Below are 26,645 nucleotides of genomic sequence, written 5' to 3'. Positions count from 1 at the left end.
TATTATTGGTGATGAGCTATCTAAAAACGAAACTGCCCTTGCACTTCAACACAGTTCTGAACTCATGTTTTTAAAGGAGTGAGGAAAGGAACACTTGTCTAGGGACAGGCATTATAGATTAGGGCTGAAAGACACCATCCGGCAATAACATCCACTAGAAGAGTGTGTTTTATTATGCATTAAATGGGGTTTCAAATTGTGCTCTTTGGAAATTTAGGGTTCTCCAGGTGCTTCAGGTAGTCTACAAATGATGACTATTCTGCTAAGAATTTCTTTTATAGGTTGGTATTCTGGGAAAAATTTCATTTAAAAAAGAATTCGATGTCAAATAAAAATTTGAAAAACTGGTGAATTGAAACATTCCTGCAGTTCTAATATTAGTTTTGGACCAACTTTTCCTGAAGTGTGTTCTATGGAACATTAATATAACAAGTTGAAAGGAGATATATATTTTTGAACTCTTTTGTCTGCCAAACGCTTACTTCTATAATATTATCTATGAAAATCCCTACAATGAGCGATCTGAGTTGGCCAAGAGGTATTTTCTCTCACTCAGGGATGTACCTAAGATTTCTTTAAGACATAAAGAACCTTGGCATTCATTTCTGTTTTAGAGAAACTTTCCTGATTAGCACAGGTAAGAGCTGCTCCAAGGAAAAAATGGACAGAGCTCTTGAAACTGGTACAAGTCATCAGACCAAGCAGAACAGCCATGGTGGGTGTCACATGGTGGGTAAGTCCAGTGATGCTGAAATGTGGTCCCCAAACAGGCAGCATTAGCATCGCCTAGAAACTTATTAGAAATGAAGAATCTCAGGCTCCACCCCAGACTTACTGGGTTAAAAATTCTAGGGGTAGGGATAAGGAATGTATGTTTCCATAGACCTCCAGGAGCTACAGATGCATGCTAGAGAGTTTGAGATTCACTGGGTTTGTAGAAATAATTGAGTTTCTACCTCTGATTCTACCCTTTCCAAAATGCATCTTTCTAATTCTCTCTCCCTGATAAAGTTGGTTAGCGAGTGGCTGTATTCAACCCGTTATTCTTGAAGAAGCCACAGTTTAATTAACAGAACAATTGGAATTGGGTGTTTTAAAGAAAAAAATATGGCAAATCCTAGCTATGTTCCTAAAAGGTAGTGAGGTTGGCTCTTTCTTGGTCAATTGGCTCACAGTCATATCTTAACATATGCCTAAGAACCTTCTCAGGATTCAACCCCTATTGTTGTATGTAATACATCACCTTGGCTGTTTTGTGTTCTTTAAAGAACCATAATGACCATGAACTGATTGATTTGAAAGTTCTTTGGTCCAGCAGACTATGTGGGAACCATGCTAGAATACTAATGATTAGATCAAGAAGTTTTCTACTTCTTTGACTTCAGGAAAAACAATAGTAGATTTAGTCATACCTATAATACAGCCCTACTCTTTAATCTGAATGCATACCTGTCTGTGCAGTTGATTTTAAGCAATTATAGCATGTAAGTAACCATTGTTTTCATTTTCATTAATTTTTTTTAATAAAAGGGATAAATCACACTTTGCAACCTGCCACAGCTGTTTGTTTTTCTTCTTTTAAATGAATATATAAATGAGCTTTGGTTAGAGATTTTTTTTTAATTAATTGAATTTAGGTTTGGGCATGGGTGGTATTGAGGAAGGGAGAAATATGAGATAGAGCTTTATCCTTCTCTTGTGGTCCATTCTCAAAGCTAAATTTCTGCAGAGAAGAATTTGGTGGAAAAAGAATAATATCAGAGAGAGAAAAATAAAAATATGGCTGTACAGTTTGGAATGCATATTAAAAAAAAAACACTAAAGCAATATATTAGCAACTAGGAAACATTATAAGGATACCCAAAAACTGCTTTAGAAAAATGACGCTGTATTAAGAAAGTATATATTTTAATAGAAGAAGTCTGATTTTTCCACTGCTGCTATCTATGAAAGTTGGAAACTCTCTGCATACTTTTAAACTGAAGATGAATATGTTAGGTCACTTACTCGAAGATTTACACTACAGCTTCAGTATGGTTTTAATGATATTGAAAAAATAATTGTAACAAATATATCTTTTAAATTTACTTATGTATTCTTACCTTATTTTGAAGGGAATTTTAAGTAGTTTTAAAATTTCTTTAAAACAAGAAAAAATTTACTTAAAAGGAGAAGGTAAAAAAATTTAAATACAATATAAATCAGGAGAAATACTAATAGACAAAAAGGTATACCATAATTATCAGTGCATTGGATCCTAAATCTAGCACTGTCTTAGTAGCCAAGGCATAGTGGGGAACAAAAATGAGGTGCTTAAGAGGTATATAGTATACGTAACATTCAATTAAAACTATTCCTCAGGAGAAGCAGAGCTATTTTTCATAATGATTTGGAAAACATATTTCTCCAATAGGTAAATTTATCATAAATGACAAATACTTTTGTGATCTGAGAAACAGAAAAGAAGGGTGTCTGGCATTTATTATGTCCCATTATATGTCAGGACATATACTAATGAGTTTATATATATTCACTTACTAATTCTAACAGTGTGTGGAATAAACAATAGTTTATTCATGATATAATTAGAAGTCACAGCAAAGTACTGAGATAAGGATGCCTTAGGCCCTAGCCAGTTGGCTCAGCGGTAAAGCACCAACCTGGTGTGTAAGTCCCGGGTTCAATTCCTCATCAGGGCACACAGGAGAAGTGCCCATCTGCTTCTCCACTCTTTTTCCTCTCCTTCTCTATTTCTCTCTTCCCCTCCTGTAGCCACAGCTCCATTGGAGCAAAGTTGGCCCTAGTGTTGAAGATGGCTCCATAGCCTCTGCCTCAGGTGCTAGAATGCCTCCAGCCTCAACGGAGCCAATGCCCCAGATGGGCAGAGCATCACCCCCTGGTGGGTATGCTCGAGTGGATCCTGGTTAGGCACATGAGGGAATCTGTCTGACTGCCTCCCTGCTTCTAAATTCAAAAAAATACAAAAAAAAAAAAAAGAAAAAAAGAATGCCTTATGAATAGATCTTCATTATCTATAAAAAGATTATGACTTGTGGTAAAAAGTAGGATGAATAAGGCATCCCATCTATCTAAAAATAAAACTTAAAATGATAATGCCAAGGCCCTGGCCAGTTAGCTCAGCGGTAGGGCATCAGCCTGGTGTGTGGATATCCTAGGTTTGATTCCTGGTCAGGGGACACAGGAGAAGTGCTCATCTACTTTTCCACCCCTCTTGCCGCTTCTCTCTTTCCTTCTCTTTCTTTCTCTACCCCTTCTGCAGCCATACCTCGATTAGAGTGAGTTGGTCCTGGGTGCTGAGGATGGCTCATGGCTCCATGGCCTATACCTCAGGTGCTAGGAAGAGCTCAGTTGCTGAGCAATGCTGCAGATAGGCAGAGCATTGCCCCCTAGTGGGCTTGCCAGGTAGATTGGGTAAGGGCACATGCTGGAGTCTCTCTGCCTCCTTTCCTCTCACTGAATAAAAAAAAAAATGATAATGCCATGCTGAAGCACTCACATTTCCCACATCAATTTACTGCCAATAATAAAACCTAACAGTAGTAATGATTATTCCAATTATTGTCATTTTAAGATAGCAAAAGGATGTGGATATGTTGTATTACCCACTTAAAGCTTTTAATGAGTTTTCTTTTAAAAAAAAATCCCCTATACTACCAAGACTTGCAGCACATATACACATCTCAGTCAGGATTCAGTTTAACTTTCAAATTTCATGAAACTTGAACAGTTGGATTAATTCTGCCAAAGTTCTTTCTATGAATGGCTGTGGTTATGATTTTTATAATTATTTATGTTAACACCTGATAGAAGAGAGAGTAGTATTCACATATCCCTCAGGTACATGGCATGGCAGGTGAACCAGAAAAAGGTGCTCCATTTGGACAGACACAACCAGACTATCTGACCGATGCACAATTTGGGGAATGGGAGACAGACACCTTTGACTATACTTAACCCTTTTCTCTGATGGATGGATTGTGGATGGTGAGCAAAGTTTGGGTTCAATATCATTTCCACTCTGCCCCCTGCTGGTAACCTTTGTTCAGTGCACAAACTGGGAGATGGAGGGCACACTGAAGAGAAACAGTAATCAGGGCCAAAACTGGAGTCTAATGAAAACTTGTATTAACGTTTATTCTTATGTGCCAACATTTGATTGAAATGACAAAAATAAATTCCTAGGGAAGGTTTCTGGATGTTGAATGTTTGAGATTGAGGTGGAAAGAAACCAATAGTTCCTGGAATATTGACGGATGCCTTCAGGGACCCAGGACATTGACATAGCTTTACTTGCAATGAGATTTTTTTTTCTTCCCATTGTGAGGAGGTGGACATTTCAAGTAGCATTATAGGAAAATAAAACCAAAAAAGCACAACAGCTTTATCAGGCAGAGGACTAAGCATGTAAATTAACTGAGATTTTTCTGGTAGGAGTCATTTCTGCCTCAAATCCTGACATGTTTTTCCTTAGATTATTCCTCAGATTAAAACTCTGTTGCTTCTTGCAGTGGGGGATTTTGGGGAGTTTCTGTCTCTTCTTGGCCACTGATTCCTAAGAATTACCTGTCAGGATCTGCCTTGAAGGTTTATCTTATGTCTTGACTTATTTGGCTAAATTACAAAGCAAACTATCTAAAACTCACAACACTGTAGAGCAATAAATATGTTTTACTTTTTAAATCCAATAAAACAAGAACCCTAAAACCTTTTTTTTTTACTTTCTAAACATGAATACATGTCTGTTATTTATTAATAGATATTTAAGAATTAATGGGTTTATTTTTTATTAGCATTACCTGTTGTTTTTTTTAAAGAGTTTCTCAATCTCTGGGCTTTTTTCCAAACCTGGCTTCCTATTTGCTTCTCAATCGGATTGGCAGATGCCAAGAACGAACTCCCAGAGGATTGTGGACTAAATGCCGTACAGCTTCTGGTAAGGTAGCACATCCAAATCTCAAGCAACAGATGTTCATTCAAAACCAGTACCAAGCATTTTAAAAGGCATTTTGAGAGATTAAAGTGCCGCTTTAATATATTGAGTAGATTGATAAAATTAGCTTGAAAAAAATAAACATCTATTAACTGGTTTTGAATACAAACAACAGCAAAGCATAAGTTGCCCATTAGTTACTTAATCATAAAAGCCATTCCTTAAAATTTGGAGCATTCCTAAAGGAGTACATTCAATTTACTGCTGTTCTGCACTCATAATTACTAATTTACGGCTGCTGCCACTAATTTAGCACTCTAGGTTGTAAGTTCTTGGCAGATAAATGCCCTCGAATAGCTTGACCAAAATGTTTTTCTAAAATCCAACCCTCAAATTTAGAAATAACATCTCTTTTCTATTTTTTTTTTCTGTTGGGAGAAATAATTATTAAATTGTGAGTTCTGCGATACCTTCTGCATCCTGGACGAGCTCCTTAATGAAATCTCCTAAGGAGTTCGCCCTTGTGTTGGTCCTCTCGGCATCCTGTCCAGTTTGCTCGCCATCTGCTGTCACTTTGGTAGCCTAATGATCCAAATTCGGGAAAAGCATAATTAATAGAGATGATGAAACTACGGTTAGATAAACTCCCACTGGCTGCATTTTCTTTTAAATATTGCTTTGAGCCAAAGGCAATCGATGAATTATTGATCAGATGTACTGGAAGTGACACCCCGTGCTCAAGTATACAATTAAACTTTATTACTTCTTCCATTAAATGGAAATCAGAGAGCTGCATTTGGTCTTTTTAAAACCCTTGTTACACGCAATGGCACAGAAGAAGCGATAAAGCACAATTATTTCTGAAATATATTTAAGGGACTGTTGCCAAAAGTCCTTAATGAATTCTTCGGTCTCGACGTATGGCAGTTTTGTCCATATTTTATTTACTGAAAAAGTGTGGAGTGTAGCAATGACAGAGGCACAGGCAGTCTGTCTCAATAAGCTTGATCTTATAGACTCGGTTGAAATCAATACGTTAATTAAAGAAACAAAGAGGGGGAAATGCTTAGCTACTAAGTAGTAAATGCTTGTTTTATAACACTCTAAAGATGCCAGTAAAACATTAAAAAAGAATGAATGCTAATTTTGCCCATATGTCATCACCAAACCATATGGATGCTAGTCACAGAACCATAGATTACTGTCAACAAAACAAAACAGAACCCCCAAACAACCTCACTTCCCAAAGAGAAGCCACCTATAGTTGCACCTTTAACTACATTGAAAATACCATTTGGACACAATGGAATCAATTTCACATGTAGATAGTTAAGACATACCATATTTTGTTAAATAAAGATGGCATGTATAACATTAAAAGTTTCTTAAAAGATGTTACAAGGTTTAAAGCAACTTAAATAGTTTTACATTCATTTGTGTATGCATATGCTAATAAATATGACTTTGTTTTAAATAAAATGATTGAGATAATCTAAAGATAATGAATCAAAGAATCACAAACTGTCTCATAATAATTTGAATAAGGCCCAACTTGGTAGAGTTATTAATACTCTAAAATCTTGTACCGAGTGCTTGCATTCTAGATACTCAAAGAATTTATATTTTTAAATATAAAAGTAGATTTTAAATAGAACTTAAAATAGAACTATATGTCTGGCCAGTGCAGAGAGCATGCTTACAGAATTTATTGCACTTTGTGATTTCCCAGGTTCAGTAAGAGGTTTAATTCATGAAAGTTTTCAAAGTTTTGCATAAAAGGTAGCATATCAAGTCCAAATATTATCATCTTCTCAACCTACAAGTGTTACTATCACAAATAAGAGGATGAAAAAATAAGAACCCATTGGGAGTTCTAAAGATCCTCTGTACAGTTGGCAGAATAAGTATCAGTGATGTGGGAGGGTGGTAATCAATACATTAGAACACTCTGGATTAAAATCTAAAATATTAATAATAAAATTATTTTAACTTTTAGATTCAAGACTCAGATGGGTCAAATGATTGCTTACACACCCACACTACACATATATACACATGTATAATTTTTTTTAATGTTGCTTTTGAATTACTGAAGTCAACAGCTTAAAATATAGGCCATCTAAACTGTTTTAGATGCTTGTCTAGTCTGGATTTGACTGTGTTCCATGATATCACTCCTATTTTCACATATCACAGAACACTAGAATATGGGACCTGATCTACATTATAGTCATCTTGCAATATCTTATCATAAGAATTAATGTATCTCTGGCACTAGTATCTCTTACTACAGAGCAAATGTACATTACAGTTTGAACTTAAAATTATTTTGTCATATCAATATCTTACCTATATTACCAAGAGATCATAATTTAAGTAAATATTTACACCTTCAAGCTTAACAATTCTTTTTGAAAATAAATGTATGCAATCACCATCTCTTTTAAATTCTACATAATCAAGATCATATTCATTACCTTGACTTCTACTTAACCTAATTAATTTTATGCAGTAAGGTGTAAGCATCATCATTAACAAACTCCTTACCGATCATATGAGCACCATACCATGAAGGTGTCAAGAATTCTAGATGACCCATGCTAAAAAACAAGATAAAAGGATTATGGCTGAGACCCTACGCAGCCTTATACAAAATGTGTCTAGATGAAAGAACAACTAAGGTGCCACAACTATGAGTTGATACTTCTCATTTCTCTCTCTTCCTGTCTAAAAAATAAAAAAATAAAAAAAATAAAATAAAGAAAAAAAAGAAACATTCAAATGCTTCCTTTCTTAAGGCCTTCTGCTATCCTGTCATCTTTTCCTTTTACTGAGCTTTTTCTTTATACTTCCAGTGACTGGGTCCTTGTCATCCATCTGCTTTCAGTTTAAGTGTCTCTTCCTAGAATCTATGTAAACACATTAAATTAAAAAATATATATATATATATATCAGAACTGAAAAAAAAAGTGTCTCTTCTCAGTGTGGCCATTTCCTGGGCACCTACCTAGGTTTCTGCACTTTCTGCAGCAAAACATTTCTTCACAGCACTATGCAATATATATAGAATTACTTATTTATATGTTGGTTTACTTATTTATTGGCTCCCTCCTTGACTATATTGTAAGCTCTATGAGAGCACAAACTTGGTCTGTTTTGTTCATCACTTTATATGCCCCTCCAAGTATGATGCCTACCTTATAGCAAATATTGAGTGAATGCTGTTAAGTATATAGACTAAACAACAATTTCTTAACAAATCTTGCCAACGTTATTACTGTCCTTTACGGCTTCCCTTTCTAGGAACATTCCTAAAAAAAGCTTTTGTTCATACTACTGTTGTGCAACTCCTCTCCAATTATCCAAAATAAATCCAGCCTTTGAGACTCAGTTCCAACCCCACCTGCTTTGTGAATCCATCCCTGACTATTTGCACATGCTGTCTTTCTTAGATATTCAAAAACAACAATCATTACCAGCAGTCATGATGATTTTGAGTAATTACATTTTTTAGGTGTTTTGCCATATTTATCTAATCTTCATCCTTGGGGTCTGGGGCTATGTCTGACCTCTCTTTATTCCTCAGAGTGCCAGGCATAGTTTCTGGCAAACTGCAGGGGGTCAAAGATGTTGGGTGTTTGGCTGATATAATAATAATCAAACCAACTATCCCTCTGATGTTCTAAAACCTGTTGGAGGAAAATAAAACCCCTCTCCATATGCCTTCTCAACACCATTCAAACTGGCCATATGCCTGATGCTTTGCTTGCCAGTGAATGTGGATGGCTGGGCAGTTTTCTGGGCATCTTTCAGAGCCTCTTGGGAAGCTGCTGCTCAAGAGCTGTGGCTCAGTGCTTAGGAGGAGAGCCAGGCCTGAGAGCCTTCAGTTTCCAACACACTGCATTCTAGTTACTGGCTTCATGGTAATTCAAAACTAGCCTGTGATAGCACACCAAGTACTCTGCTGCTGCAGGTAGGGGTAGGGGCTGGGGGTGGGCAGAACTAATCAGGACCAGCACGGTGCCTATCAAGGTGGAAGAGGACCTTCCCTCCACACAGACAAGAAGAGCTGCCTCTCTTGGATGTACTCTAGGAGAGGAGGGGATGTGAGATTCCTGGTACCAAGAGGCATTGATGGGTTACACAGTCAGGCTTAGCTGTGCCCCAAATTGATATGTATGTTCAGGAGGCCTTATAATACTCCCTAGTGTCTCCTTTACTCTCTCTGCCTTTAGAGACACATAGAAGGCATGATTCCTAGCTTTATGCTCGTGAAAATGAAGTTATAGAGAGGTTAAATGACTTATCTAAATTATACATATAGGGAATTGAGGACCAAACACAAATTTCCTGTCTCACAGCTTTATATTCTGTCTGTGTCAAACATCCAAGATGACAAAGAAAACACAGGAAAGATTCTGTGTATTGAACATTCTAGGGGGAGAAGAGGGCATCACTCTAACTTATGTACAACTTTATGTGCATAAGCTTTAGGTTTAAGTAAATTAATGTATTTAAAAATCCATATCAGAATAGCATATAGATATATTTTTAAATATGTTTCACGACATGGTAATTAAGTTGAAGAGTCACCCTTATCAAAACTACCCATGAGAGGCTTCATAAAGAAAGCTATTGACAAATATACTGTCACCTATGGGAAGTGGTGATAGTAATATCATGTAAAAAGTGAAATTTACAAAAATCAGTTTCACCCAGGAGAGGCTATTGATAATGTTACAGAAGAATGTTTAATAGTACATAATAGAAGCTGTCTGTCTGGTACAGTTTGGCTTTCCTTGTGTTTTTTTAAACTACCATTCCATCCCTTAATCATTTTCCTTCTTATTCACTATTATCTTGTCCTTTGAGTATTTGACAAGTCTTCTCATTTATCCTAATATGTTGTATAATCTTCCTTTCATTCTCTAGCTTTGATTATCTTATTTTTGCTTCCTCTTACCTCTGTCCTGTAATCTTTCTAGTGTTCTGTTGTAAATGCTGCCTTATGCATTACCTAATCTGTATCTGTCTTATCTCTGATTACCTTTCTTTCTTTACATTCAAGTTCTTTTTTCTTTTTCCTTTTTTCCTTTCTCTAGAGTATTTATATCTAGGCAGCATGCATCACCATTAGGCACACATTAATTTACTTCTGAACAATGTAGCTGCTACTGTCTTGCTTTAGCTTGAGCAGTTCTCACTGTGCCTCCTGAAATCTGCACATAATTTTCTTGGTTGGATATTACTAGTGTCTCTCATTTTCTGCCTTCTTTATGTTAAAACTAGAATCTAATGGAGCAAATCTAACTACTGAATAGACAACATTGCTTAGATGCCATCGACTGTTGCATCTGCAGACTTAGACAGTTTTCCGCTAACATTAAATTTCAGATCTATTCATTTATATGATATTCTCAAGGGTCTTTTCAGACAGTGCCAGTTGTGTAAATCCTCAGGCATGCTGTTCAGACAGACACAAGGAAAGAGGCAGGGAGCAACCAACTGACCCTGCAGAATGATAATAAGTCAGTTCCATGTGGAATTATTCCCTAAATATTGCAGATGTCAATTTTGAAAGTGTCAAACCAAACAAGTATGATTTGTCATATACTGTCTTCTAAAATATAAGAGAAGAAATGGAAAAAAAAAGGTTCTTAGCAACTTAGACCTTTTAAAACTATAAACAAGGCATTATAAACATATAACATTGTTGGCATTTAAAAATGGCCCCTGTCCACTTGGCACAGGGGTAGAGTATCAACCTGGTGTGTGGAAGTCCCGGGTTTGCTTCTCCGGGCACACAGGAGAAGTGATCATCTGCTTCTCCTCCTTTCCCCCTTCCACTATTATCTTTCTTCCCTTCCCACAGCCATGGCTTGATTGATTCAAGTGGGTTGGCCTTGGGCACTGAGGATGACTTCATGGAGCCTCCACTTCAGATACTAAAAATAGCTCAGTTGCTAGCATCAGCCCTAGGTGGGTAGAGCATCAGCCCCATATGGGGCCACCGGGTGGATCCCTGTTGGGGCCCATGCAGGAGCCTACCTCCCCTCCTCTCACTTAAATTGAAAAAAAAATCATTTAAATTTAATTTCATCATTTGGAAAATGGTTAATCTTCATTTAAATTTGATTTTTAAATTTTACATAGGCAGTAAAAGACAATGTAAATAAAGCTGAACTTTGATAGTTTATATAGTTTAGTCTAATACATAAATAACATTCTCCTCTTACAGAATATAAACATTTAAGAGATGTTTATTAAAAAAAGAAAATTATCCATTCAATAGAATTATAAATATATTTCCAATTTTTGTACATTTTAGAGAAATTCAAAATCAGTACTTATTTTGGGTTTCTCTGCCTTTCATCTGGTTGTTCAAATGCTATTATTTAAATTATTCACAATTAATTACTTAAACAAATATTGAATGAATACCTACTGTGTGCATGGTGTTGGTAATATTGTGACAAGAAAATAAACACAATTTATATTCATTTGGACCTTATAGTCTGATGGGCCAGAAAGCTATTTGTCAATGATCATGAACATAAATTTAAAATTACAAACTGGAGAAAAAACACAGTGGTATAGATGATAATATGGAATAGCCAAAGTGCATTCTGGTGCCTCTGTAGAATACTGACTGGGAGGAACAAATGGTGAAAGGAGAGAGACTAGCTAGGAAGCTAAAATGGTAATGCCACACTAAAGATTATGGGGAGTGGATAAGAGTGGGGTAGTAGAATGAGATTGAGAGATAGAAGTAGAACAAAAAGCATTTAGTAATGGATTGGATAAGTGGGAGGACAATGAGGAAGAATGAGGCATTGAAGACAATTTCTAGGATTCTGGATTATACATTCAATGCATCAGGGTTCAGGTGACTAGACAATGAGTTGGGAAACAGATGAGTTTGGGGAGTTAAGCAAGAATCAGACTATAATGAGAAAGCATCATCTGCCATGCTGAACAAATGGAGAGCCACTGTAGAATGTGAAAAAGGATATGATCAGACCTATAATTTAGAAAGTTTGTTCTGCCATATGACCATTCGTTGGTTGGAGTTGATAAGGCTTAGAAAGAGAGGTTATAGAAGGGAACTGAATTGAGTTTGGGGTGAAAAAGAGAGTAGAGTTAGGGGAAACCGAATGATCTCTCTTTTGGGAGACATATCACAGGATAAATCATAGAGGTGTTCTAGAAAAAGATCTAAATCTTCAAAAGAAGATTATGAGTTTAATTTGAGGTGTCCAGTCGGTAGTTAGGGACATAGGACAGAAGCAGAAGAATGAAGTCTATCGTAAAAACACAGATTTTTCAATCATCAGCATATACATGGCAATGCAAGCCTAAAGAAAGAGTTTACAGAGTGAAAGAAGATGTGAACTGTGGACTGAACTTCAAGGAAACCAATTGGAAGGGATGGGCAGAGAGAGGTGAGAATGAATGGTCAGAGAAGCAAGAGGAAAAAACAGAGAGAAGAGTATGTGAAGAAGAAAGGAAGTTTTTTTTTTTTTTTTTTCTTTAATTTTTCTTTCTGAAGCTGGAAACGGGGAGAGACAGTCAGACAGACTCCCACATGCGCCCGACCGGGATCCACCCGGCACGCCCACCAGGGGCGATGCTCTGCCCACCAGGGGGCGATGCTCTGCCCCTCCGGGGCGTCGCTTTGCCGCGACCAGAGCCACTCTAGTGCCTGGGGCAGAGGCCAAGGAGCCATCCCCAGCGCCCGGGCCATCTTTGCTCCAATGGAGCTTCAGCTGCGGAAGGGGAGGAGAGAGACAGAGAGGAAGGAGGGGGGGGTGGAGAAGCAAATGGGCGCTTCTCCTATGTGCCCTGGCCGGGAATCGAACCCGGGTCCCCCGCACGCCAGGCCGACGCTCTACCGCTGAGCCAACCGGCCAGGGCCAGAAGAAAGGAAGTTTTAAAACTGGCCATTGCTACAGGGAATTTAAGTAAAATAAATTTTCCTTTGGATTTAGTGACCAATTTATCAGTTGGTTATCTTGTGGAAATAGTTTTAGTAGCATGCTGGGAGTGGAAGTTTATACTGCAGTGGAGTGAGAAGTGAATGCAGACCCGTCTCTAAATCTTTCCAAAATTTGGCTATGAAACAAAGAAGGGGCTGAGGGCAGTAGTAGCTATGGAGGTATATGGAATTATCATCAAAAAGCATCTCGATACTTCACACATGTTGTAAAACAGCTTGAATACATTAAATATTCCCATATATCAGGAATTTATAGGAGGATATAAAATGACAATAAATCAAAATACATTGAAAGAGATATCTGATTATGTAATATTTAGCTTATGTAATATTTACACATTCACTACATTATATAAAAACACATCTTAAAATGTTTCTTTTGGGGAGGAATATTATTTCCTTTACCAAGGGCTATTAAAGGACTAGATTGCTCCATGGAGAGAAAAAAAAAAAAGAGCAGAAAATACATAAGCACTTGAAGGAGAGAGGACAGCTCCCACACCAGATGCAGGATGAGAGTCACCAAATGCATTAACAAATACAAAGAATGGATGAGTCCTACAGCAACTGGTCAGCTAAGAAAGCAGAGGAAAAGGGGCATCATGTGGTTGGCTGTGCAAGCACCTTCCAGAGGGGAGAGAGCCAGTGCCATCAGATGACAATAGGCTCACAGCAGTTCCAGCCCCGCCTGACAACAGAATCATCTGGAGAGCTATTGAAAGCGCCAGTGCTCATGCTGCACCTCAGACCAATTATGTCACAGCTTTCAGGGTGAGAGCCAGCACCAGGTAATTCCAATGCGCAGTCCTAGTTTAAGGCATTGTTTCCTAACGCAGCTATGGATTATAGACAGTCATGGCCACCACACTTCTATTCTGGCCCGATTGCTGGATCACTCACGTTGTGAGATGAAAGTCCTGGTGGTCCTAGCCTGATTTAAGTCATCTAGTCCTCTAGTTATGAGTCCATGTGTATTGATTCACCTTTTGATGATCATGTAGCTGACCACAGGGAAAGAAAGAATTGAGTATTTAAAGTCTCCTTGGCAGTTCTGTTTATAATTATACATGTGGTAGGGACAAGATTAATTAATAAGTGAAAATCACCATTTCCTCCTCACTTCATCAAGGAGATCCTTGTTTTCAGCAGTCTTATTTCTAGGCTTGTGTTATAAAATCTGAAGAATGGGAACATAAAAATGGTACTAGAAAATGAAAAAGGGGAGGAGTAACTTCACAGCGCAGAAATCTGGTGAACAGTGCCTCTGCTGGAGATCAGGATCAGCATAGACAGTGATGACATACTGATCGCCTGGATTCTTAATGCGATGTGATAAAAATGATACCTTCTCTCTGTAGCCTTTCCCACAGAAAAACCCATACCTCCACTCTCATCATGAGGAAAACATGAGATAAACCTCAACTGAGGGACAGCCTATGAAATATATAAACTTATCAAAACTGTCAAAATCATCAAAACCAAGGAAAGTCTGAGAAGCTATCCAGTCTAGGAGACACAGCCTAGAAAGACATGATGACTAAATGCAATGCAGTATCCTGGATGGGGTCCTGGAACAATAAAAGGACATGAAGTAAAACTGAAGAAATCTGAATAAAGTAGTCTTTCATTAATAATAATGAATCTGCATTAGTTCACTAGTTGTAACAGATACACCTTACTAAGATATTAATGTAGGGGATATAATGTGAAATGTAGGGGAAATCTCTGTACTATCTTTGCAAGTCTTTTATAAATCTAAAACTATTCTAAAATAAAAAGTTTATTTAAAAATAGTATTAGAAGGAACAAAATAGAGGCAGAGGCAGGATCAAAGGGACCAGAGGGAAAGCAGACAGAGGGAAAGGGGTTGAGAGGGTGGGATCAGAGAAGGGAAAGAGATTGGTGAAATTATATATACATAACACAGCGTTATAGAGAGCAGGAAAGCAAATCCTGGAGGGAGGGAGGAGGGCATTGGGAGGAGGTGGGCAAAAGGGATGTTGAAGGGAACACAGGAGTGGGGGGAATGTATTTGGTGGGACACTTGAATCTATGTAAACACAGTAAATTTAAATCAATAAAAAAAAAGTATTGGAATTAACTCAAATTTTATCATAGACCTAAATGGAAAATGCAAAACTATATAAGTAAAAAAATATAAAACTCCTAAATAACATAGGAGAAAATCTAGGTGACTTTGGAAATAGTACAATACCAAAGATATTAGCCATGTAAGAAATAATGATAAGTTGAATTTCATTAAAATTAAAAACATCTGTGCTATGAAAGACTCCATCAAGAGAATGAGAAAGCTAGCCACAGAATGGGGGAAAATATTTGCAAATAACATATCTGATCTAGGACTTATCAAAAATATACAAAGAACTATTAAAACTTTATAAGAAAACAAACAACCAAAGTAAAAAATGAGACGAAAAAAAAAACTTGTCTTGGCGTATTTGGGCTGCTACAACAAAATACCACAAACTAGATGACTTATAAATAACAGAAAATTATTTTTCACAGTTCTGGAAACTGGGACGTGCAAGATCAATTCCCCAGCAGATTCAGTGTCTGATGAGATCCTGCTTCCTGGCTCATAAACCGCATCTGTTTAATGTGTCCTCACAAGGCAAAGAGGGGTCAACATTTTTTTCTGCAATTCCTTTTGTAAGGGCATTTCTATTCATGAGGGTTCCACCCTCATAACCTAATCACCTCCCAAAGGCCTACTAATACCACTTTGGTGTATAGGGTTTCTAAATAAGTGTTTTCAAGGGGACACGAACATTTGTCCATAGCAAGACCTGAAGAGACAGCTCATCAAAGAAGATATATAGATGGCAAGAGAGCATATAAAAAGATACTCAACATTACATCTCTTTAGGAAACTGTAAATTAAAACAATGATGAGATACTACTGTGCACCTATTAGAATGGCCAAAATTCAAAAAACATTGACACCACCAAATGCTGCTGAGCATACAGAACAATAGGACCACTTATTTATTGGGACTGCAAAATGGTACAACCACTTTGGAAGACAGTTTAGTGATTTCTTACAAAACTAAATATACTCCTAACATATGACCGAGCAATTGTACTCCTTGGTATTTCCACAGATAAATTAAAAAGTTTTGCACTTGGATGTTTATAGTGGCGTTATTCACATGCTAAAACTTGGGTGCAACACAGATGTCTTTCAATAGGTATATTGATAAATAAATTGTGGTACATTCAGACAATGGAAAATATTATTCAGTGCTAAAAGAAAAAGAGCAAGTCATAAAAAGACATGAAGGAACATTAAGTGTATTATTACTAAGAAAAAGAAGCCAACCTGAAAAGTCTACAAGCTGTGTAATTCCCACTATATTCTGGAAGAGGCAACGCTATAGAGACAGTAAAAAGATCAGTGGTTGCCAGGGTTTAGGGTGGAGGTAGAGAAGAGAGGATTTTTAGGTCAATGAAATTAGTCTACGATACTATAATAATGGAGATATGTAATTAAATGTTTGTCAAAACCTATAGTGTACAACACCAAGAGTGAGCTCGAAAGTGGAGACTATGGACTCTGAGTTGATAATTATTTGTCAGTGTAGGTTCATCCTTTGTAACAGTTGTGACACTCTGGTAAGAAAGGCTGATAAGGAGCAGGCTATGCTTGTGCAAAGGCCGGGGTTTATAGAAACTTTGGTTTTTTACAATCACTTTTGCTTTGAATCTTAAATTTCTCTAAAATATAATGTCTATTTTTAAAAATTAAGCATGGGACAGTCAGCTTGAGAGATGCAAGGATGAAGGCTAAGAAACATTGAAGACCTGATTCTTCTAGTGAAGTATTTCTTGTGTCTCTACACTCAGATGATTAGACTATAAGCAGCTCAATGAGGGCAGTGACCATGTCAGTTTTGCTAATATCTCTATCCTCAGAATCCATCATTCTGTCTTAGTGCCTAGAGAATGGAACATCCCCAATAAATATTAATTCAATGACTGAATAAAATGCCACCTATTCCATGGAATTGTCTCCAATTACCTTTATCAAGATTAAATTATTCCATATGTTATGTATTTCACAGATCCATTATTTTATTTCAAGTTCTGTATTTACTTGCCGTTGTCCCACATACTGAAATGCTTTTTATACACAACACGGCAAACTCCCTGAAGAAAGAGATGGAGCCTTATTTGTACCTTTCATCTACCAACACCTAGCTCAGGCTTTGTACGGGATGAACATCCATATGCGCTTGTTGAATTGAGCTTACTCTGTTATGATCTCTTTAGAATTTCTTATTTAGTTGTATTCACATAAAAAATACAAAATTATTAAATATTTAATTAATATGAGATAAATTCATTACTCTAATTAAGGTCTAACTACATTTGGTAAGAAATTCTACCTTGTACTTGTTCATTCCACAAAATGATGGTATGAGATTATAAAAAAAATGTTTAGTATGCTAGCAGTAACATCAGGACCATTGTTCATGTTTTGTGCTTAGAAACCCACTTGATTTCCCTGTAGCAATTTTCCTAAACCTGCATCGGGTCAGGCGGAAACAGTACTGGGCCAGTGGGAAGCTGGGGACCGGGCCGACTTAGGTTCCTAGGTTTAGCAAACTGTATGGCCATTAAGAATTCACTAAACTGCATGGCCTGAGGTATCTCTTCTTAAAAAAAAATGGACTAAATAATCTGTAAGAACTTTCTTGCTCCAATACTCTGTCATTTAATGCTCTTCAAACTGGATCCCTAATTTACAAGCCAGTGTTCCTGTTCATGCATTTTTCTGGCCACAAGATGGCGGACTTTATGTTGTTTTATTCATTCTCTACCAGGAAAAAGAACATTAACTCTCTTGCAGTTTTGAAAATCTAAAACTCCCAATGCCTTGAAAAGTCTGATAAATGCAACATGAACTTTACATTTTGCTTCTTAAGAGTGCCTTAAGTGCTTTGAATTTTCACAATAAAGAAGATTTCTTCTTTTGAATGGGAATACTGATATAGACTGCATTTCTGTATAAATGCAAAAATTCCATGATGAGATCAAAAAGATTACATGTATTTTCATTTGTTTTTCTTTTCTCCTTACATAGGCAAAGGCAAAGACGGTGCTTTTGGAATTCAGAATTGATACAAACTTTACATCGAGGCTATAGATAAAGTTTTTCAAAACAATCTGTCTTTTTGGGTATTTTTAGCCATTGTTCACAACTATTCGAACTTTCCCTGTGCTACTGGGTTCTCAGATTTTGAAGCAGAAGTAGCAAATCAAAAATACACCTATTTTTTGCACCCAAAATAAGGATTCAGAAGTACAAGACTGGCATTTCAGAAACTTGAGGTAATTTCCCTTAATTTACATGATCTATCTGCTTTAAAAAGATTTAGGATTTTGCCAACTTACCCTGGTCAGAAGCTCATTCATTTCTGTGACGAGCGTGTTCAGATTGCCCTCTGCCAACTGAATGAGCCTCTCTGGGGCCCTCTGGGGCGAGAGCAAGTGCTGAAAAAGATGCCGTTCATTCGTACATTTTAGTAAATGCTTTAGCAGTGGTCATGAGCTTGAACATTTAACAGAACACATTTTTCCTGTATATACAAAAAACCTTAGCCTTCTCACCTTCACAGAAAATAGAAAGAAACCATTTCAGCGGGGCACATATATGTCAAGAGGTGTGTGGAATATTCTGGCTAATACAGATTGCAGTAATTTAGTGAGAAAGTACTATGTTTCAGGCTTTTAAAAATTTTGTTATGTTTTGTTTGACTTAACTCTTATGATAGTTCTATGAGGTGAATATTATCCTAGTCTGTGTAAGAGGAAACTGTGGCTTGAAGAGAGTTAAAAACGTATACAACATCACACAACCCGTGAAGGGCAGAGTCAAGATGAAGGCTGACTCTTTAAGGCTTACATTTCAATCAACAGAGAGTCCATTTACCGGTTAAAAAAGAGGACCAGAGTTCTTGACAGAGGGCACTGGCGAGGCACTAACTGACTGTCCTGAGCTCAGGGTTGGCGGGAGCCAGCTTGGCACTCACAGGGACACCATTTTCTTCTCCTCTGAACATAATCAATCTCACAGAACACTAACATTAGACAGGGGCACTCTGTGACAGTGATGAATGGAACAAAATAAGACCACTCCATAATGTTGTCTAAGCACAGACAAACCATGGCCATGGTGCAGACCACAAAAGTACCCAAACTGTCTGGCTGACACGAGCGACCACCAACTCCTTTCTAATCTGTAGCCTTAGCCTCCCTCTGATCTTCCCTCCTTCTAGAAAAGATTCATTGGCATACTCAATTATGGGATTATGCCCACCCCCTAATAACACCCAATCCAGCACAAGCTCCTACTTCCTTGAACCTGTTTCAAATTGTTTGGAACAAACCCTCATACTAATAAGTTATTCCTAATGCCTTCTCATTGAGACACTCAAAATTCCCTGTGATGTGCAGTGTCCCTTGTTGCCATGAGCTAGTAAACCCAATTCTGGATTATCATATATTTGTTCCTGGTAGTCTCTGGTTAGAACTAAACAAAGAGGGTAAATAACTTGCTTAAGGCTTGAAAATATGGGGCCCTGGCCAGTAGGATCAGTGGTAGAGCATCAGTCTGGCATGTGGATGTCCCGGGTTTGATTCCTGGTCTGGGAACACAGGAGAAGTGTCCATCTGCTTCTCTACCCTTCCCCCTCTCCTTTCTCTCTACTTTCTCTCTGTTTCTCTCTTCCCCTCCCACAGCCAAGGCTCTATGGGAGCAAAGTTGGCCCAGACGCTGAGGATGGCTCCATGGCATCTGCCTCAGGTGCTAGAATGGCTCTGGTTGCAACAGAGCTACATCCCAGATGGGCAGAGCATCATCCCCCGTGTGGGTATGCCGGGTGGATCCCAGTCAGGCGCATGTGGGAGTCTGTTTCTCTGCCTTCCCATCTCTCACTTCAGAAAAATACAAAAAAAAAAAAAAAGTCTAAATGGGATCCCAAGTATCTAGATAGTAAATGAATTATAGAAGAAGAATGCAAACACAGAACCAAGAAAGACTGGACTTGAAGGAAAATCAAGGTCATTCTGATTAACACCCAGCATTAAGAAAGTAGGTGACTAAATCCTCTGGCTTAGCTCCTGGCCACAGATTATGAGCTCTTTCATAGTGCCAATTTGTACTTCATCCATTGCTTAAGTGTTATTTTAAAAAATATATGGATTTGCTTCTCTAGTTTAATTTTCTTTCTTTGTATTCACTCCATGTGTAAGGAAAATGGGTGGTCAGCATCTTCTCTGCTAAAACTATTCTCATTCCTGAATACTGGGAGTTCAAGGTTGTTCTTCCTGTCACCCTGCCCTACTCAAGCCTCCAGCATTATCTTTTACAAACAGGCCTGACTCCTAATGTCTGTCAGGCGGGTCTTGCTAATTCACACCTGCCTCTGCTTATGTGGTTCTTTTAGATTTGGTGGAGAGAGAGTATGTATGGGCTTGGGATGGGTCAGGGAGACCTTGTCTATGGCAAATTCAGCCCTCCCAGCCAAGTTATTTTCTCTTTCTAAGATTTGCAAAGGTGGTTTCATTTTCACAGGTTCTAAAGTAATATGTACTACTTCTATTCAAATCCTATCTCCACAGTTATTGGTCATGTGACCTTGAGTCTCACATGTAACTTCTCTGTGCCTCAGTTTCCCTACCTGAAAAAAAGTAGAGGTAATAATACTTCTTTCCTACTTTTTGAAGTTTGTTTAAGATTTATAAAGAAGACCGGTCAATCGCCTAGCACAGAGATATTTGTCAATAAATGTTATTCTTGCTATCATTGCTGGTTCTTCTTTAGGAATAAGAATATTTACCTTACAGGTCATGATCCAAATTAAAGAATATATTTCTTAGAAGAGTGTCTGCCAGTGACTAGTAAATAAACCTTAGATTTCTTCCTCCAGTCCTCACCGATATTTCTCTGCCAATTAAAATGATGTCTTGCCTGGTCAAGGCATATACAGCAAGCAAGCAATAAACAACTCAAGTGAAGCAACTAGTAGTTGATACTTCTCGCTCCTCACCTCCTCTCTCTATAAAATCAATAATTTCAATTTAAAAAAATTATGTCTATGCTTTACTTTCCAACACAAATTGCACTCTCATTCATAATGCATTCCCTGGTTACTCTGAATTTTAGCTATTTCTCCGATATTTGTGTGCTAGTGTATGTCTAAGTTTTACAGAGCACATCATAATTATGTACTTTTGCTAACTGTTTCATTATATTGTTTATTATTATTTTTAAACCACAGAATCTAAGCTTCCTATGGGTGGTGACTACATTATAGAAGTCATGAAACCGCCAGAGAACCAAGTGCAGTACTGGGGCATGCCAGAATTTCTCAATAAATAGCTGATAATTGACTTGATAATTAACTGACACTATATAGATAGTCACCTTTCATTTTTTTTCATCAGCTGAACCCCAATTTCTGTAACATTTCCTTCTATCCCATTAAATACTGAAAGCTTTAAGAATAGTTTCTCAAATCAGTTCTTGCTGAAGTACTGTACTTTCAAAGGTCTAATTTTCTCTAGCACAAAATCTTAATCTCGTGTTCTCATTTTGATAAGAAGTTGAAATGTTAATGTAAGGATTCCAGGAACCCAGGCTGGGCACCTGGGAGATGAGGACCACCGGACCTCAGCACCTACATTTTCAAGCACGTTTGCTCATCTGGCAGAGTGAACACATAAATCATTCGAACTTATCAAGCGATGCCAAATGTCATTTCAGGACCCCTTGTACAGGGCTCTCTAGTCAAGCTGAGGAAAGGTAGGAGTGGTGGTCACGACACGGCACATTTGGATGAAATACCCTGTGTGGAAGCAGTCTGTGTCATAGTCTTGTTGCAAATAGCAACTTGCTTTTAGCAAAATCATCTGTTATTTTATATTAATGTTTTTAATTTGAATTTTATGGGTGTTTTAGGCTTTTGTAAGAATTAATGTGTTTTGATTTTATGGAAGTATAAGTATAAGGAGTTCATACCTGATTTTATGTTTGCACATATTTAAGTAATATAATAAAAGTAATTTAAACCAAACACCGGGGGTCCATGGGTCTCTTTTCCTTAATGGTAATCTGTATATTATAGTTCTCAAGTGTGAAAAACACTGGGTAAGGCAGCCTCTGAATTTCCCTAACAGCTGCTTGCCTTGATTTGAGGTAATGGGAAGAACATTTGCCAACTTTTAAAGGAGCTTCTGTCATCTTCTCCCTGGCTCTTGCGGTTACTACTGCAGCCTACCTTTAGTTCCTGAGTCGTATTTTCAAGACCGTACAGCATCCTATAGGGCGCTGGCAGCGGGCCGGTGAGGTTGATGCTCATGGCCATCTGCTCCAGGCGAGCCAAGTCACCGAGAAGGAGGCCCGTGCAGTCATCTCCACAAACTGTGAGAGGGGAGCGACAGAGAGTATTTACTTCCGCTGGGTATCCCAGGCAGATGTTCAAAGATTTCAGCTCTGAAATGCTCTACGGCCCAAGTATAACTCTGGGAAAATGACGCTTTTGAATGAACAACTCTTAGAAAAAGATAAACAACAGAAGAACATACATGCCTATTGTCCAGAACCTGAAATATGGACAATGACATACACTGAAGGACCAGAGAGGAGGGACACATGGATTATGAGGAGAACAAGTGTCCTGCAGAGGTATTAAAGGCGAGGTGAGATCTGAAATGTCATCTTGTAATGCCCCAGAAATGACCACAAGAGCGATAGAGAGGAAATCTGTAACTAGGGAATAAGAACATGCCCCCAAATCTACCAATACATGCAAACGGATGAGATGCTACGTTAGATCTCACTGTGGAGTATCTATAATAGTCGTGTCTCTCCAGACTGTGTATTACACAGCCAAAAACTGTATCGATTTTAGTTTAACATACATTGAGAAGATTTAAAAAAAATTCTTTTTATAATTTGTTTCTTCCTCCTCATAATGGTCTTTATTGACATATTTCCTTATTTGCCGACCCTTCCTCTTCCGCCTTTCCTCACCTTATCACCCATGATCAGATGCAGTCCCACAAACTCTTGCTTCAATGATTAATCTAATCCAGTCGTGGAGAGAAATAATCGCTAAGGTCCAGAAGGAGAAAAAAAAATTCTTTAAGCACCAAGAGTGCTGAGGTTCTACTCAGAATGTTTTCAATGATTCTAGAAAGAGAGACTATTCAAATTTGGTGCTTGCGGAGTGGGCCTGCTGGTCGAGTTGGTGGACAGAACAAATGGACTTTTTCTTCATTACCAAATTAATCTCATAAACAGTACAATTTCTAAAATTAAAATATATTGATTCTTTTGGAGGATTTAAAAAATACATATTCAGTTTCAACTTAGTTCAATTTTTTTTTAACTTTTTGCCTGCCATATTCAAAATGTACATTCATCTAAAGTTATAATTTCTAGCTTATAGTCTACAGAGTGGTTTCAAAACTATACACATATTAGAAGAGGGGAAAATACATAATAGGAAATGTGGAGATTTGGAGCAGTTTTGGATCACACCCAAAGCTGGAAAGAATTCAATTAGTTCCCTGAATGACACTCCTCTGAGCTGCCTAATGGAGAGAAAACCATTAACTGAAGTTGTAAACAAAGAGAAGCAGTACAGAGGGTGATATTTTTGATAGGACAGCAGTTAGAGGTGAGTTACAATATCCCTTCTCAGGGATTAAACTCCTCAGCAGGGCTTTTAATAAATCGCATCCTGGCAGGTGACACCTGCATCCGTAGAGCATCACCTGCAGGGGCTTTGCAAGCTCCTGACGCCTTGCAAGCTGAGCAAACAAAGGGGTTTCAGAGGCAGGAGCTGAAGTCTGGAACTAGAGCTGCTTCTCCTTCTCCTAACCAGAATGAAAGGGGGTTTGCTCTGCATGGAAACTGAGTGAAAGGCAGAGAGCACTGGGGCTTCACACTCTCGGGTCAGGGCGAGTGCTTGAGAAGCTTCAACAGACTCATCTACACAAAACAATTATCGAAAACACAGCCTGGAACACAATTAGGTACCAAATTGACTTTGTCTAAACAGCAAGACACAGTCTGGTTCTCAGCATCATCGGAAGGGCGTTCTTCAATCACAGAAGGCTAGACCGTATCTCTGTGTTTCTAATTCAAAAGAAACCAGGTGACTGATACTCTGAATGAAAATGTGCTTTTCTGATAAGCTTCTAGGGGAATACCGACAGTCCTGGTCTCTGCACCACATTTGAAGTGGCATCTGGATGGGCAACATTGGCATTATCAGTGAGCTTACTACAAATGAGTAATCTTGGACCCAGCTCAGGTCTGGTGAATGAGAATCTGCATTTGAAAAAGATTCCCATGTGATCTATGCATGCTGACGTTTGAGAAACACTGCTGTAGGTCAGTGGTTCTCAATTTGGGCTGCACATTAGAATAACATGGGGATTTATAAAATAGCTATCAGGTGTTTACCCTCCCTACCACCAGACAATCTAATCTGATGGGTCTGTGGATAAGCCCAGGCATTTGTATTTTTAAAAGATTCCAGATGATCCTATCATGCAGCCGGAATTTAGAACCACTGAACCAGATGGTAAACTTTAGGGATGCTCACTTAGTCCTAAAGGGAGCAAGGATTTGGAAGACATCATATTGCCTGCTGTCTCCTCTGCCTGAAATATGTGTCCCTCCCTCTTTCCCTGTGTGGCTCCTGGAAGGTTAGGTCAAATGCTCAGGAGTTACTTGCTCACTGGGGAAGGCCGATGACTCTGCAGTTACTTTCCCCACCAATCACCACCACATTCCCTTTGTCTCGTCGCCGTAAACCAGTGATTCTAAAACTTTTTGAAGTCGGGGCACATTTAAAATCCTACAAATAATTGTAGGTGCACTATATATAAGTTTCTGAGAAATATGTTATAATAATTAAGCCAAATATTAAAGGAAAAAATATAAAGTCCAAGCATGCTTTTCTGGTAATTAAACAAAATAAATACAACAAAATTAAATTTATTCTGACATTAAAAACATTTTTATGTTATATTTTTTGAGTTATGCTTTTAGAATTCATAAAAAAGAGAGGTTAAAAAATAAAAAACGACAAAAAAGTTATCTTTTCATATATATAGATACATTCTTAGTAAGCTTTAGTAAATTCGGCAGGTCCTGGTGCAAATGTGTTAAGTTTTTTCATTCTTGTGTTTATGAGAAACATGAGCCTGATGTGTCCTAGTGATTTCTTTTTTCTTTCTTTCTTTCTTTTTTTTTTTTTTTGTATTTTTCTAAAGCTGGAAACGGGGAGAGACAGTCAGACAGACTCCCGCATGCGCCCGACCGGGATCCACCCGGCACGCCCACCAGGGGCGACGCTCTGCCCACCAGGGGGCGATGCTCTGCCCCGACCAGAGCCACTCTAGCGCCTGGGGCAGAGGCCAAGGAGCCATCCCCGGGTCATCTTTGCTCCAATGGAGCCTTGGTTGCGGGAGGGGAAGAGAGAGACAGAGAGGAAGGAGGGGGTGGGGGTGGAGAAGCAAATGGGCGCTTCTCCTATGTGCCCTGGCCGGGAATTGAACCCGGGTCCCCCGCACGCCAGGCCGACGCTCTACCCCTGAGCCAACCAGCCAGGGCCTGTCCTAGTGATTTCTTCAATGTTTGGACATACATTTGAAAGGCAAACTCTCATTTCCTCATCGATGCATTAAAAAATTTCTCTCTTTTTACTCTAAATTGTGTTGAGTGCAGAAAAGCCCCACCATACATATCATCTTAACTTTACACCAAACAAAGGATAGAAGAAACTTGCCTCCAGTCTTTCCAGGGAACAAAAGGGGTAGTGTAAACAATCCAGCACCACAGCTTAACAACCTTTTGCAACCTAATCAGGCAAGTGAGGTGGGGGGTTGGACAGACTGTCAGCTTATAGCCAATTCCCCACACCTCTGTCCCCCCAAAATTTAAACTTCAAAAACCCTGTTGGTTTTTTGGTCCCCAACAGGCACATATTTCTCTGTAATACCATAGGGCGCACCTGGAAATCTTCTAGAGTATAGCAGTGCGCCCTGGCACACACTTTGAGAACCACTGCCTTACACTAATGTGTGTGGAGGCTATCTTACTACTTCATTTATATATTGTTTCTTCCTCACTAGAGAAGGGACCTTAATTACCTTTGGTCACAATGCCTAGGAAATTGTCTTCCACATAGTAAACAATAAATACCGTATTTCTGCATGTATAAAATGCTCCCATGTATAAGACACACCTTAATTTTGGGACCAGAAATTTGAAAAAAAATGTATTACATAAAGTTATTGAAGTAAAGTTTTATTCATCATAAAATTCATACAAGTCCTCATCACTGTCAAAACTCTCATCCATTAGCTTGTCCTCATCTGTGTCTGATGACGAATCACTGTCTTTATATACGGCCTTGTCCTCAGTTCCATCTATGGCAGTGGTTCTCAACCTGTCGTGACCCCGGCGGGGGTTGAACGACCAAAACACAGGGGTCACCTAAAGCCATGGAAAATACATATTTTCCATGGCTTTAGCCGCTGAGAAGCCGCGCTACTGTCTGCAGCAGCGCTATTCAGCTTGAACGCACGCTGTTATGGACTTGCGTTCCAAACTGAATGCCTGCGGTCATGCGCAGATGTGATTGCATCATCCATCCA

The 26,645-nt window shown here is 38.4% G+C and overlaps 1 protein-coding gene across 3 annotated transcripts in view; it reads right to left on the bottom strand.

Moving 5' to 3' along the window:
• LAMA2 (laminin subunit alpha 2) overlaps positions 1–26,645 on the bottom strand; it is a 660,268-nt gene that overhangs the window by 134,143 nt on the left and 499,480 nt on the right. For all 3 annotated transcript variants that reach the window (XM_066248490.1, XM_066248491.1, XM_066248492.1), the window contains 3 exons: positions 22,250–22,392; positions 18,363–18,461; positions 5,422–5,533 (listed from right to left, as the gene is read on the bottom strand). In XM_066248490.1, coding sequence (XP_066104587.1) covers positions 5,422–5,533; positions 18,363–18,461; positions 22,250–22,392 — 354 coding nt within the window. The remainder of the gene's footprint in view (positions 1–5,421; positions 5,534–18,362; positions 18,462–22,249; positions 22,393–26,645) is intronic.

Source organism: Saccopteryx bilineata, chromosome 12 (genome assembly GCF_036850765.1).
Source record: "Saccopteryx bilineata isolate mSacBil1 chromosome 12, mSacBil1_pri_phased_curated, whole genome shotgun sequence".
NCBI classification, from domain to species: domain Eukaryota; kingdom Metazoa; phylum Chordata; class Mammalia; order Chiroptera; family Emballonuridae; genus Saccopteryx; species Saccopteryx bilineata.
The sequence above is the reverse complement of the archived record's forward strand: the minus strand, read 5'-3'. Positions and strand labels throughout refer to the sequence as shown.